This window comes from Calonectris borealis, chromosome 2 (genome assembly GCF_964195595.1).
Source record: "Calonectris borealis chromosome 2, bCalBor7.hap1.2, whole genome shotgun sequence".
NCBI classification, from domain to species: domain Eukaryota; kingdom Metazoa; phylum Chordata; class Aves; order Procellariiformes; family Procellariidae; genus Calonectris; species Calonectris borealis.
The window spans coordinates 122,652,871-122,665,579 of NC_134313.1; the positions used below are offsets into that span (position 1 = coordinate 122,652,871).

Below are 12,709 nucleotides of genomic sequence, written 5' to 3' on the forward strand. Positions count from 1 at the left end.
TTCCTCCTCGCTGCAGGAGGAAACACAGCTAGTTCAGTAAGAGCAGTTTGGGGAAAGCCAAAACAAAAATAATACCTTGACAATGGAATTAATATGTGCTGCAATCGTTAATTATGTACGTGCAAGATTTACATGAGAGAAACAAACAGAAAACAGAAGAATAATAGGGGGAAAAAACCCCTTGATCTTACTGCCAGTAAACAACCATGTGAAGAAGTAGTGTTAATCCAGATTAGAAATGCTTGTCTTCCAGAGGTTGTTTTTTGTAATCCAGCTTCCTCGAAACTATGAAATGTGTAAAATGTTTTGTTTTGGTTTTTTATTAGTCTCCATGACAGAAATCTTAGGGTGTGGTACATGTTTTTCTCCCCATTTTCCTCAAAAGAGTACACTTCACAGGTGTAAGATTGGGTGTGATTGTACGGTGGCAGCAAAAGATTAGTCACCAGAACTTGAGAGCATGAAAAAAAAGGCTGGTAAGAAAAAAACCCCTAAGCAAAAAACTAGTTTTAGCTGGATGTCTTTATTCAGCCTCTTCAAAACAAAGACATTTAACTATTACTGATGAAATAAAGTATATGCTAATACCAACCTAATTTGGACATGGATTTTGTGAATATAACAAGTAACAAAATGAGATATAATTGGGGGAACTAATGGAAAAAGAAATGCATCCAGTCTGTGTTCACATGTCTTCCTTAGACCTCTTCTCCAGATAAAAAGGATGTTCTGCTTTGCTGTAGTTATAGAGTTTGATAAGTGTTGTGCACTATCATATCATGTATCTCTAAGAAAGGTATCTGCCATTCTGTCCTTTTTTTTCCTCAGTCTTTCTTCTTCAGGTAGTGCAAGTTTGTAATAAATTGAATGGAAACTGCTAGTTGCATTTTCAAATTTCTATACCCATAATTCCGCTTGATGACATTTGTATGTCACACTGGTATGTGAGCATCTGGTATGTCCTAGTAGACATTTCAGTACTGGTATAGACTTCACATAGATGATGACATCTCCCTGTGGGAGTGCCGTATCACTTAGATACTGAATACTTCAGTGTGATGGCCTGATTATTATGAAGATGAATCATATAATCAGTCACCAAGTAGAAGAGATTGGCGAATGCAGTTTGACTTGACAGTGTACTGTCTTAGGCTGCATACTTGCTGAGTACATCAACTTAAGCCTCACAGGTAAGGAACGAAACCCACTACCATGCCAGGAATGTCTTTATGGAGGGAATGAGTGTCACACCACTAAACATAACTCCTACTCATCTCTGAAAGTAAAACCATAATAGGTAAAATTCCAAGCTATATCAACCCACTATATTATTCCTTTCATTATTGAACAATAGCTTCAATTTCTTGGTAAAATTATGAGGCTCACCTGTAGGTAAAGATTCTTAAAATCTGCTGTCACTCATGGCAAGCAGCAGTGCACTTCTTCAAAGAGATGCTGGGCAAGGAATTGAGAAAAGCTGAAAAAATCTGACTTGTAACAATGGATGTGCTACTTGCATTGACCACACCTCAGTGTTGACACACACGCTAGATGGAGGCAATCTGAAGGCAGCAGGGAGGAGGAGGTGACGCAGCAGCAAGACGGCTGGTCCCAGGCTGGTATGATGGAGGGAGACTAGATGGGAGATCGAGTCCTACAGGGGCCCATCGAGAGCAACTGAGGGGAGTAGGGAGCGGAGAGGGAGACAAAAGAAAGATCTTGTCCTAACAGCATTGATGAACAACACACCACCAGCACCCCAGCACCCAGCAAACAGCACCCAGCCTACAGCCACATGCAAGACCTGACCAAATCTGACTTCCCAGCAGCTCTGCTTATCTGCAGCAGGTGTAGAGCTAATTGAACATATTGTGTAGGTGCTGGTAATAAAGTCACAGTCCAGGTGGCTGCTGCCAGCATGTCCCTGTATTTGGGCTGTCAAGTGTCACAGGTATTCACATTCTCTGTGGGGAATCTCTCATCCAGCTGTAGGACCCAGCTGGTGAGCAGACCAAAACCATTCCCCTTAGTCAGCCACTATAACTGTGAGTGGCAGAGGCCCTCTGTTGGCGTGCAACACCCTCTGCGATCTTACGGTGCTAATCAGTAAATGAAATACCCAGCTACACGTGCTGATCAGACTGAGCTATGAGAATGAAAAGCTATAAGCAACAAAATCAAACAGATTAATAAAGCCAATGAATCTGTGGGAACAAGGGACTATTTCTGAAGACCAGCCTACCACAGGTCTTAGTTTTAAGTTGTTGTTAGTTGAAATGTTTGAGACTAGTTTTGGACAGCACATTTCAGAATCAAAAGCTTGATGAAAAACGGGCAAGTCCAACAACAGGTTTGAAACTGTTTGCCCTGTTCATATAGTGTGAGATTATGAAAGGCTTTAGAGTCTCCAGTAGGTTCAGTAACATGTAACAAACAGTGAACAATGAAGCAGGCTTCAGTAAGAAATCCTTAAAATGTCTCTTAATTTCAATAGGTAGACTGTTTAGGAATTATACATTGAAAAATTAATTTGATACAATACCTTGTTTGCAAATTATAAGAATTCATGATAAAAGTGCAGGTTTTTGTCAGCAAAGTTTGGCAGCAATTAGGAGCTTGATTTAGGTGTTCTGGAAACATTTTTAGGAGCAGCTCTTTCCACTGACTGTATAGGGGGTCTAATATAGTCCATCAAGTAAGGCAGCGTGAACATATCCTTCGAATACCCTACGGTGGCCATTACTTTTGATGCTGAGACTCCAGCCCTTAGAGAGCTCATTGGAACAGCTGATTAGGAAAGGAAGAGAAAAATCTATTGATCCTATGGAATAAAGACTTTAATTAGTCCCTGCAAAGAAGGGCTGACAAGGAAAACGGGCCAAGCTTTTTGCTTTTTACTGTCTCTCCCCAGATCTGAGATGTAACTAAGAAGCTGTGATTCCCTTGACTTTGGTTAAGGAATGGCAGCATCCAAAGCAAGACATCTCCATTGGGCTTTTGGCATTTTAAAATCTTTTAAGGATACTGAGTGCAGGAAAGACATCCCTTTAGTGCCTTCACTAGGTTGACAGGATGAGATACCCCAGAACCCTCCAAAGAAATGTCAAGAGGAGGCAGGGGGTTGCACTTTATGAGGTATCTTCTCAAGGTTTCTCTCTCAGGGGTTCTCAGGCATCTGATAAGGCACCGTCTCTTTCTTCCTTTCTCTGTACCTTTCCTACCTCCTGTGTGGTTTCTTTGATGTCTAAGAAGGATCTAAAAAGCTGCTCACAGTGCAGCTTCAGTTTAACTCTAAAAGCCACAGGAATCAGCCACAAGGAAATAAGTTGATAAGAAATCAGATTCTATCAGGCTTTTCTGAAGCTTAACTCCAAAAAGTAAGTAACAGTGTTGCCTTAAAAGAAGGTCAAACTCACTATATAGACTAAGTCATAGTCTTATGAGAGGGATTAAGATAAAAAACACAGTCCAGAGAAAAACAGAATCAATCAAATCTCCTAAAATATAAGGACTGCAACTCAGAGCAAGCCAACAGAAAGTGCAGGTAATTCTGAATAAAAGTGTAAGCTTTATTCAAAAGCTCCACTTTTTGTTCAGGGACAAAAAACATAAAAGAAATTTAATGACTGAGAAATGTAAAGAGATGAACCTCATGTAAACTGTTCTTGATTCAAACAGGTTAGCTAAATGAAAAAGAGAAAACAACAATATAAAAACCTTTTTCTAAAACTACAGCTGTGGGTTGTGAAACCTTGAGTTCAGCTTCTATGAGGATCCTCCACAATTTCAACATCTCTGCAGATCTCACAGAGTTAGAAAAGTAACATCTGATGACCCATTTTTAGAAAAAAGAGAACTGCTCCTTGATTTTTTTTAAATGAAAACAGATTTGTTTGCTAGAAGTTTTCAAACTGATACATCCTTCTTCATGCAGGAAGAGGTGGTTTTGACCTTCTTCTCGTGACTGACAAATCAGTTTAATCCAAGCCATCACTTGCACCATAAGATACATGGTAAGTCATCTTTGCTTCTTTTTTTTTTTTTTTTTTTAATGTTTGGTAGTTGCATAGGTAGTCTAATACCTGAGGTGAAAAATACTTGTGGAATCTTGCCAGTGTACTCATCTTTAAGAATTAACCTGGGGAAATGCATAGGGTATCTTAAATGGAATACACTACTTTTAAAGGACAGAAACACTAGAAGACTTGAGCAGAGGATCCAGGTAAGCAAAGAAATAGAGATTGATCTGAGTAAGAAATATAATGGGGTATGCCTTTCTGATTTTTTCTCTGAAGATGATATATAATGATGGAAATCTGGATTTTAAAACTGATACTGCAAAGACAAAACAGCTCATTTGAGTGAAGAGTACTTACTCTTCTCACAAGATGACTACAGAAAATCTGATGTTAAATTTTAAACACTCTGTCTCACGGAACCTGTTTACACGCAGCATAGCTTGGCATCTTACCTCTGTTTACTACACCTTTTTAATTGCTACCATTTTATAGCACTGTGCAAATCAACTGAAATTCACTTTAATAAAGTCTTTGCCTCTTTAAAACCAGACAGCTCTGACCTGAAACTCAGCATGAAACAGTGACTTGAGTTTGCTCAGCTTTTCTATGGAGAGCTTTTTCTCTTGAAAACTGCATGACTGCTAGCCTCAACCAGAGCAACAGAATTTGTACAGCAGATTGCAGATTTCTAGAAATACTGCATTTATCTAAACTGTATTCAAAATAATATAGACCTCTTTTTGAAATATCCTTTCTTCAGAGATCTTCCAGGATTATCTTTGGGTTTTTTTCGTAATGATCAGGAAACATAAGCCCAGTCAGATATCTCTAATTAGGTAAACAAGCCAGGTCAATTAATCCAGTAAAGCATTCTAGCCAGTGGACAACACTGTTTCCTAAAACAGTGAGATTATGGGATAAAGCACAAAAACAATTCCTTTTTCTGGTTTCCAAATTAGTATCTGTAGTTTCCATTGTCAGCACGTGCTGGATACTATACACAATTCAGGGTGGTAAGTACTTTTGCAGAGAAAGGCTTCTGAAGCAAAGGCTAGGCTAGAGGAATGGGGCTCAGTTAGCAGAAGGAACCACTCAGAGGGGAGACCACAATTTAAGCAAGTAAAAAGGGTTGAAAGGAAGAAGATAAGATGCAGGGAAGATGTGGTTGTCATTCCAGGAAGGCAGAGGAAAACGAGGGAAGGCATTGAGATAGCAGTTAGCAGGAAGAAGGGGCTATCACGAAAAGAATTACAGCAATAATATCGAGGCAGCATTTTGCAATGCTATTTGCATGAATCCTATCAATCACATACTCGTAAAATCCTACTCTGGGTTTATGACCCAGGTGTTTTTCATACCCATGTTTATGCATGAGCATCACACAGGTGCAAAATGATCAAGACAGGACGTGCTGGGTCTGGCACTGTATTGCAGCCAGTCCCTCATCCCATAATCCCAGTATACAGCATGGCTGATTGACACATCGGAAATGGGGATATTTAGCTATATGCAGTACCAGGGACTTGTACTGTCAGGGCATGCAACATAGACCTAGCAGATCTAGCTGAAAGGAATATTAAATATTTGCACAGTGTCCAAGTCTTGTCATGTTTTGAAATAAAGAAGTTAATGTTTTGGACTAAAGTGTGTTTTATAAAGGGGCTTTTTTTTCCTAAAAGAGTTGCTGAAAGTACTTAAGAAATATAAACCTTTAGATACTTTAAAATCAACTTATTTACTGTCATTACACCTGAGCCACAGCCACTTCCTTTACCAACAAAACCATTATCTCAGTATTGTAATAACTATGTAGTGAGTACAGCTGTGGAAAAAAACTGTTTCACAGAGATTGCCAGAGCTTCCTGAAAGCTGGTCTTTGAGGAGTTTGACAGCACTTATTTTCTCCCCAGGAAATTGTATCTAGGCAAAGCTGAGACCTAAACTGTTTAAACTTGCCAATTTTCTCTTGTTCCTTGTTCTCCAGAAGAAAACTTCATGCCATACTCAACATGCAAAAGTAATGGCTGAACATGGATGTTCTTATTCTTGGTATTGTTAGGAGCAGAGTTGACAGCCAGACTCAGAAAAAACTTGGGGAAGAGGTGGGAAAAAGGTTTGCAAAAGCAGCACGTCTTTTGTTTACAAGGTGCAGATTTTGCTCCAATATAGCTTCTTCCTTTTTAGACAGATTGGTATCTGCACTGTGCAGCATAAGAGATTCCACCAGGAGCTGGCAGCGCAGGAGAGACTCAGATCCTCATTTTTAAGGTCACAGGAAAGTGGTCAAAGTCCTAGCAACCAGTCCCTTCCCCAAGACCGCAGCTTAGGTTTAGCTAAGTTAACCACTTTGACACAAATTAAGATAAGGACATTAGCATTTTGAGCGATCTGTGCTTACAGCAGAAAATAGTCCTTTCACCTGAACAGTTCTGTCCAGAGAGACCCAAAGAAACACTTCAGGGATTTCACAGGCTGTAAATCAGAATGGACCACTACGAGCTTCTATCAAAAAGCAGACCGGGGGCCTGCCTCTGTCTCACTCCAACCACGGGCTGAGTTTCTTCAGTTACATTCAGTCTTGCAGAACTCAAGTGCAGACAGAATGAAGTGGTGGTTTTGAGAATGTGGTCTCTGCAAAAGACGTCTGCAATCACACAGGGTAGACCTTGCCATTGAAAAAAGTGCATGGCGGGGCTGCAAGCAGGAAAGGAGCAAACACTGCTGCACTACATGAGTGGTCAGGGTTCACAGAGCAAGCTGGGGCAGACGCGCTACCTGAAGTCTTCTGTGCCAGGAGCAGTCTGTTGCCTTTGTCAAGACAACAGGCATCAAGTTGCCAGGAAAATGCAGATTGCAAAACCATCAACCTGCTATGGACAGCCACCAATCTGCCATGAAGTGCCTGACAAAAGCAGTCATGACGACACAGGAAGAAAGAGCAGCCCTTTTACCAGACAGCAAATAGCTCTATGAGAGTGGCTACCAAACGCATGGATTTCACTTCCCCACTAAGTGACCAGGAAGCACATTTGGTCCCTCTGACACCCGTCTTCACAAAATCCTCTTCCCGGCTTCTCACGAGACACGCAGGAATTCTTCCATTTTCTCCGGGAGTCTGTGAGAAGACAGATCTCCTCAACTTTTCAGAGACCAAATGACACAAAGCTATGCTTCTAAATTTGGCTTACAGTCCCACCAGGGACTTGGGAAAGGGGGAGGGTTTGGTGGCTGGAAGGGCAGACACCAAAGTCGCAAGCCTTTACCTGCTCCCACTATAACAGAACTTGCCTGAGGGCTTTCACAGCTCTGCTGCACATTTACCTCCCAGGCTGTGACCCCTTCTTGCAAGGGAAGCCCAGTCCCTCCAATAGTCCCCAAACCAAAACTGGAGGGATGGAGAGTTTGGGCAACCCTTGCACTTCGTCAATTACTATGTCACCTCACTGGAAACAGTGACTAACAAAGGATGGAGGACGGTATCAAACAATCGCTACACGCGAAAAACTCTTTGTGTACACTCATAGAGATAGCCATGTCTGCCTTTCGCCTTTGTGCCTCCTCCAAGACACTTAGCCAATCTAAACTTTGGAGCTCCTGAATCACAGCTGCTAAACAGCTGCTGAAGCAAGGAATCAAAACTTCTTTCAGCCCCGAGCACTGGGGAGGTCTTTCAATTGACAGGAAAATGCCACAACAGGTATAGGTGTTATAGCCCACACTGGTAGCAACTGTCATCTTTCATGCCATTTGCCAAGGTGTTTGCCTATCCGTTCTTCTACAGGACTGCGCACCGGTTTCCTTCCAGAGCTACCTAAAACCAGCACGCTTCCATGGCCTACACCTGACCCAGGCTCTGTAAAGGACACAACGTTTGCCATTTTAACCCAGACCAACGCTGCCGACTTGCTGCTCTGCAACACCCAGGACAGCAGGTCCGCCAGGTGGGTACGTTCTGTACTGTGCAAAGGTCATTTCCACACCTCCAGTCACCTGATTCCCACTGGCATTAAGGTTCCACTTCCACAGGAAGGCATGAACAACCTGAACAAGGGGCAGTCAGTTTGTTTTACCCACGCCGCAGCGCCTTTGCAGGCACCGGTTTACACCTTGCCAGTGCCTGGTCCTCCTTGGGTGCGGGCTACAGTACGGGCTGGCACGATGAGAAGGTGCCCAGGTGCCAAGGAGAAGCACGGCTATGCTCTGCGTGCCAGCCGCTGTGCTTTCCTGTTGCTGCCTCGCTGGCTCGCTCCACCTCTTTGGAAAGCCACTGCTGGGCATAACAGCCCTGAAGTACCCACTGCTCGGGTGAAATTCATCATTCCTCTGCTTCTGGTTGGGCCAGGCCGCTGACAGGCTATACCTAGGAGGAAAAACGCACCAGACAGCGTACATGTAGGAAATGACACACGGCACACTTCCAACACACAGCAACGTGACTTCACAGGTATAGTCCTGGGAGCCCTGCAATTTCAGTCTCTTTCACACATTGGCATAGAAATGCTTATGTGCTCAACAGCAAAAAGCATTCCAGATGAGGACATCAGTGTGTTTCACTGCCAAGCTTGGAGTTTCCTCTACTTTAACATCTTTTTCTTCCTTTCCAGACCATGGACTTAACCGACACCACGGAAAACCATACCATGGACTTAGCCGACTTGGCACTGACAACAGAATTCGACTACGACGATTCAGCGCCATGCATGGGAACTGAGGAAAAGCACTTTGCAGCAAAACTTTTGCCACCGCTTTATTCTTTGGTGGTGATATTTGGCCTCACAGGCAACATGCTCGTTGTCCTTATCCTGGTAAAATACAAGAGATTGAAGAGCATGACTGACATCTACCTGCTCAATTTGGCAATTTCTGATTTGCTGTTTATATTTTCTCTTCCTTTTTGGGCTTATTACGCTGTTCACGACTGGATTTTTGGGGAGGCGCTCTGTAGAATTCTCTCAGGTGTCTACCTCCTTGGCTTCTACAGCGGGATCTTTTTCATAATCCTGTTGACCCTAGACAGGTACCTGGCCATAGTGCACGCAGTGTTTGCTTTAAAAGCTAGGACAGTTACCTACGGCATCCTCACCAGCACTGTCACTTGGGCTGTTGCTATTTTTGCTTCTGTTCCTGGGATGGTATTTCACAAAACTCAAAAGGAAAATTCACGTTATACTTGCAGTGCTCATTATCCATCAGAGCAGAGAAATGTATGGAAGCAATTCCTGACCTTAAAAATGAACATCTTGGGACTTGTTATTCCAATGTTAATTATGATCTGCAGCTACACACAAATCATAAAGACATTACTGCAATGTAGGAATGAGAAGAAACATAAAGCAGTCAGGCTTATTTTTATCATCATGATTGTCTACTTTTTTTTCTGGGCACCGTACAACATTTGCATTCTCTTGCGTGATTTTCAAGGTACATTTTCCATCACTACTTGTGAAGGCAGTGGTCAACTGCATAAAGCAACCCAAGTTACAGAAACAATCTCAATGATCCACTGTTGTATCAACCCTGTAATTTATGCCTTCGCTGGTGAAAAATTTAGGAAGTATCTTCATAGCTTTTTCCGAAAGCAGATTGCATTCCACTTCTCTAAATACTGTCCCGTTTTCTATGTTGACACAGCTGAACGGGCTAGCTCCACCTACACACAATCTACTGGAGAACAAGAAGTTTCTGCTGCATTGTAAGCTGTGTCTAGCAAGAAAGTGGAATTGACTTTTGTGAAATCAAGTCTGTGATGAAAGCCTGCAGAATCTGTCCTGGATATTGGCTCTAAGGCAGCTGCAAAAGATCACAGAATACATATTTACCAAAGCTTGGGTTTGCTCATACATTTGGGTATTTGTACATAAATGAAAAGGATGTATCAAATTAGCTACCTAGATATGCTAATGTGGGATTCTGTAGGGAAAAGAAGTGTTCTCTTTTTTCATGAATGTAAAAGCATAGTTTTGTACTATAGGGCCCAAAACCACACAAAGGCTGAGGGCCTAAGCTAGCAGGCTCATAAACTGATTTTGTGACGTGAACTCGAGGTTAGAAATTAACACTGGTTCTTTGGAAACATCTCTTGCCTTTACCTTACACAAGATATCTCACTCATTTAAACTCAGTCTCAGTCACATCTTTTACTAGTCTGGTTGTGTATCTCTGTAAATAATGCTAAATTCTGTGATACAGAATCCTTACAAGCAGTATGGGAAAATTTTATACATTTAGAAGAGACTCTGATATTTCAAGGTATATTTTTCTTTGCATATGGTTGAGTACCAGCCTCTTGGATCTTTCTCATGATAGTTTTAACTACTAGGTATTGATATCTAAGTGACTTGAGAGTTTGATATTTCAGAAGGCTCTCTTTTAATCAACTGCTGTTTTATACGCTATTCGTACAAAAAGCTAATATAATGACCTGTCATTGATCAGAAAATCAATGTGTTTGCAATATTTTAAAAATAAAGTATTGCACATGGAGCTTTAACCAGGTTAGATCAAATGTGGACAATAAGTCAACAGGGTTTTAGCTTTTTAGTGCAGTGATTTTGCTTACCATTTTTTTAGCCTACATAAGAGAAAAAAATTAAAATATGAAATGAATGCAGTTGTAATGGCTGCAAAACCACAACAGCATTAGAGGTGTGAAAATGATTTCTGAACAGGGTTGATCCAGATGTTTTTAGAGATAAGTATATGCTATAGACATTTAAGTTATCAAAACATACGAATAAGTAAAAATATTCACTGTTCTACACAGTGAAGGGCATAGAGCATCTCTTTTGTTTTAGAAGCAGGTATTATTTGGGGGCTATGACAATGTTTTTTTCTGCCATTTAGGAGTTTTACAGAGAGCAAAAGCTTCCATAATTAGTAAGACTGATGGTCAAATATGACTGGGCTTCCCCTTAAAGCTCAAATCCTGCAAAGCACTTGAACACATAGAAAAGATGCAATAAATATGGGGATACTCACATGCTTAAGATCATACCATAATCATGTTATTAATTGATTTAGGCCAATTTGTCCTTTCTAGCATTTCTTATATTTCCACTGAGACATATGGGTTTGGACCATATGTTCTTATGGTTCTTATACAGTAGGGCAATTTCTGTTTCCCAACTCCTCTAGATAGCCCTTCAAATAATATTTTCAAAGAAGCAAATGTTCCAAACAGCCCCATTGCCAAGTGCTTGTGAAAGCAGGAAGTGAAATAGGAAAATCTTTGCTTATCAAACCACTTGTTTTAAGTTATTCAGTTTTGTCATACTAAGCACCATTTTTGCTTAGGTCCTTTTCCCATCCACATGGGAAGGATAACAAAAGTATACTACACTTTCTAATTTACAAGATTTTCAGCTGCATATCTTTTTTTAAGACCCTCTCCATCAGTTACTTTCTGGACTTTGTAAGTGCTTTTAAAATGGTAACTATATCAGTATAAGCAGAAATTGGGTAATTTCAGCATAAAATGACAAATATATGCATTTATTTTTTAAAGAGATAGGAAGCTACATGCAGTAACTTCTAGATAGGCTGGCGCTTTTTTTCCCTTCTAGAATATCTTTATGAAAATATTTTTATATTTTACTCTGCTCTTGACAAGAACTTTCATTTGGCCCCTAAGACACCTTGCCTTTAAGAAGTTACTTTCTCTGGAGGGCTTTGATGCCAGGCAGGGTCTGTATCTTGACCAGCCCCGCAGGAGCAAAGTACAACAACCAAACGTGCACGAGCACACTGACAAGCTTTCTGAGAGGCGTGTTAAAAAGCAGCCCTGATCTTTTGCAGTGTTCTCTTCTACAGCATGGATCTTTCCAAGCGACAAGCACCTTCCGAAGGGAAGAGGTGGAACTTAGAGGCCCAGTGGATCAGCAGCTTATCAAGAGACCACACTTCAGCGAATGAGAACAAGCCAGATTTCAGCTACTGTAGTGAACTGTGATCCACATTCAAGGAGATAACAGAAAACACGGTATTTGGTAGCAGTGCTGGTGCATTCAATTAAGGACTCTGCCAATAGATAGCAATAATATTTTGTATTATACAGCCCATTAAAGTTGGTTAATTTTTGTGTGTTAGACTTCTTGATCCCTTCCCCCCCCCCTTTTTTTTTAGAATAGCCCAGAAGAATGAAAAAGGAAGAGAAATTCCTCTTCATAACAGGTTGCTATGATGCTGAAAGAGCAGGCAGGACAAATTCAGGGTTTTACAAGTGGACTAAGAACCAGCATCATCAAATAACACAGGACCATCAAGATAACTCCAACGTTCTCAACTGCTTGTCACTAATGTAATAATAACAATAACAATAATAAAAATGCTATTTCGGTTGTCATTAAATCTGGTTTTGTTTATTTTTACAGATCGGAAAAGCGCTATCTCACACAATTCACTCTGATCCTAGAAGATTAAATGTTCTTAAAATAAATAAGCATACAAAAGAATTTTTAATGTGTTTAGGATCTCCCCTAGTGACCGAAGAGCTAACATCTAACAATTACAGCAGACTTGTGCACACTCTTCCCTTCAGTTCTTAAGATTATGGTGCCATCATGTGGCCACACCGTAAGGTTTCATGCTACCGCACATTCACTACCCCGGCAATGCTTTTGGTGCTTTCCTCTTTCGAAACATTTCTCTTCCTAAGAGGATCTTCTGTCAAAATGACTACCCCCACTACGGGC

At 41.0% G+C, this 12,709-nt stretch overlaps 1 protein-coding gene and 1 long non-coding RNA gene across 3 annotated transcripts in view; one reads left to right on the forward strand and one right to left on the reverse strand.

Annotated features, from left to right (window-relative positions):
• LOC142079294 (uncharacterized) overlaps nucleotides 1-12,709 on the reverse strand; it is a 39,715-nt gene that overhangs the window by 26,153 nt on the left and 853 nt on the right. The gene's annotated exons all lie outside the window — the stretch shown is intronic.
• LOC142079291 (C-C chemokine receptor type 5-like) lies at nucleotides 3,230-12,365 on the forward strand. 2 transcript variants are annotated; one of them, XM_075143247.1, is made up of 4 exons: nucleotides 3,230-3,377; nucleotides 3,935-4,013; nucleotides 7,801-7,960; nucleotides 8,624-12,365. In XM_075143247.1, the coding sequence occupies exon 4, from the start codon at nucleotides 8,627-8,629 to the stop codon at nucleotides 9,713-9,715; it is 1,089 nt and encodes a 362-aa protein (XP_074999348.1). In that variant the 5' UTR covers nucleotides 3,230-3,377; nucleotides 3,935-4,013; nucleotides 7,801-7,960; nucleotides 8,624-8,626; the 3' UTR covers nucleotides 9,716-12,365. The 2 variants fall into 2 exon arrangements, with proteins under 2 accessions (XP_074999348.1, XP_074999347.1); XM_075143246.1 differs by lacking the exon at nucleotides 3,230-3,377 and having other exon boundaries at nucleotides 3,924-4,013.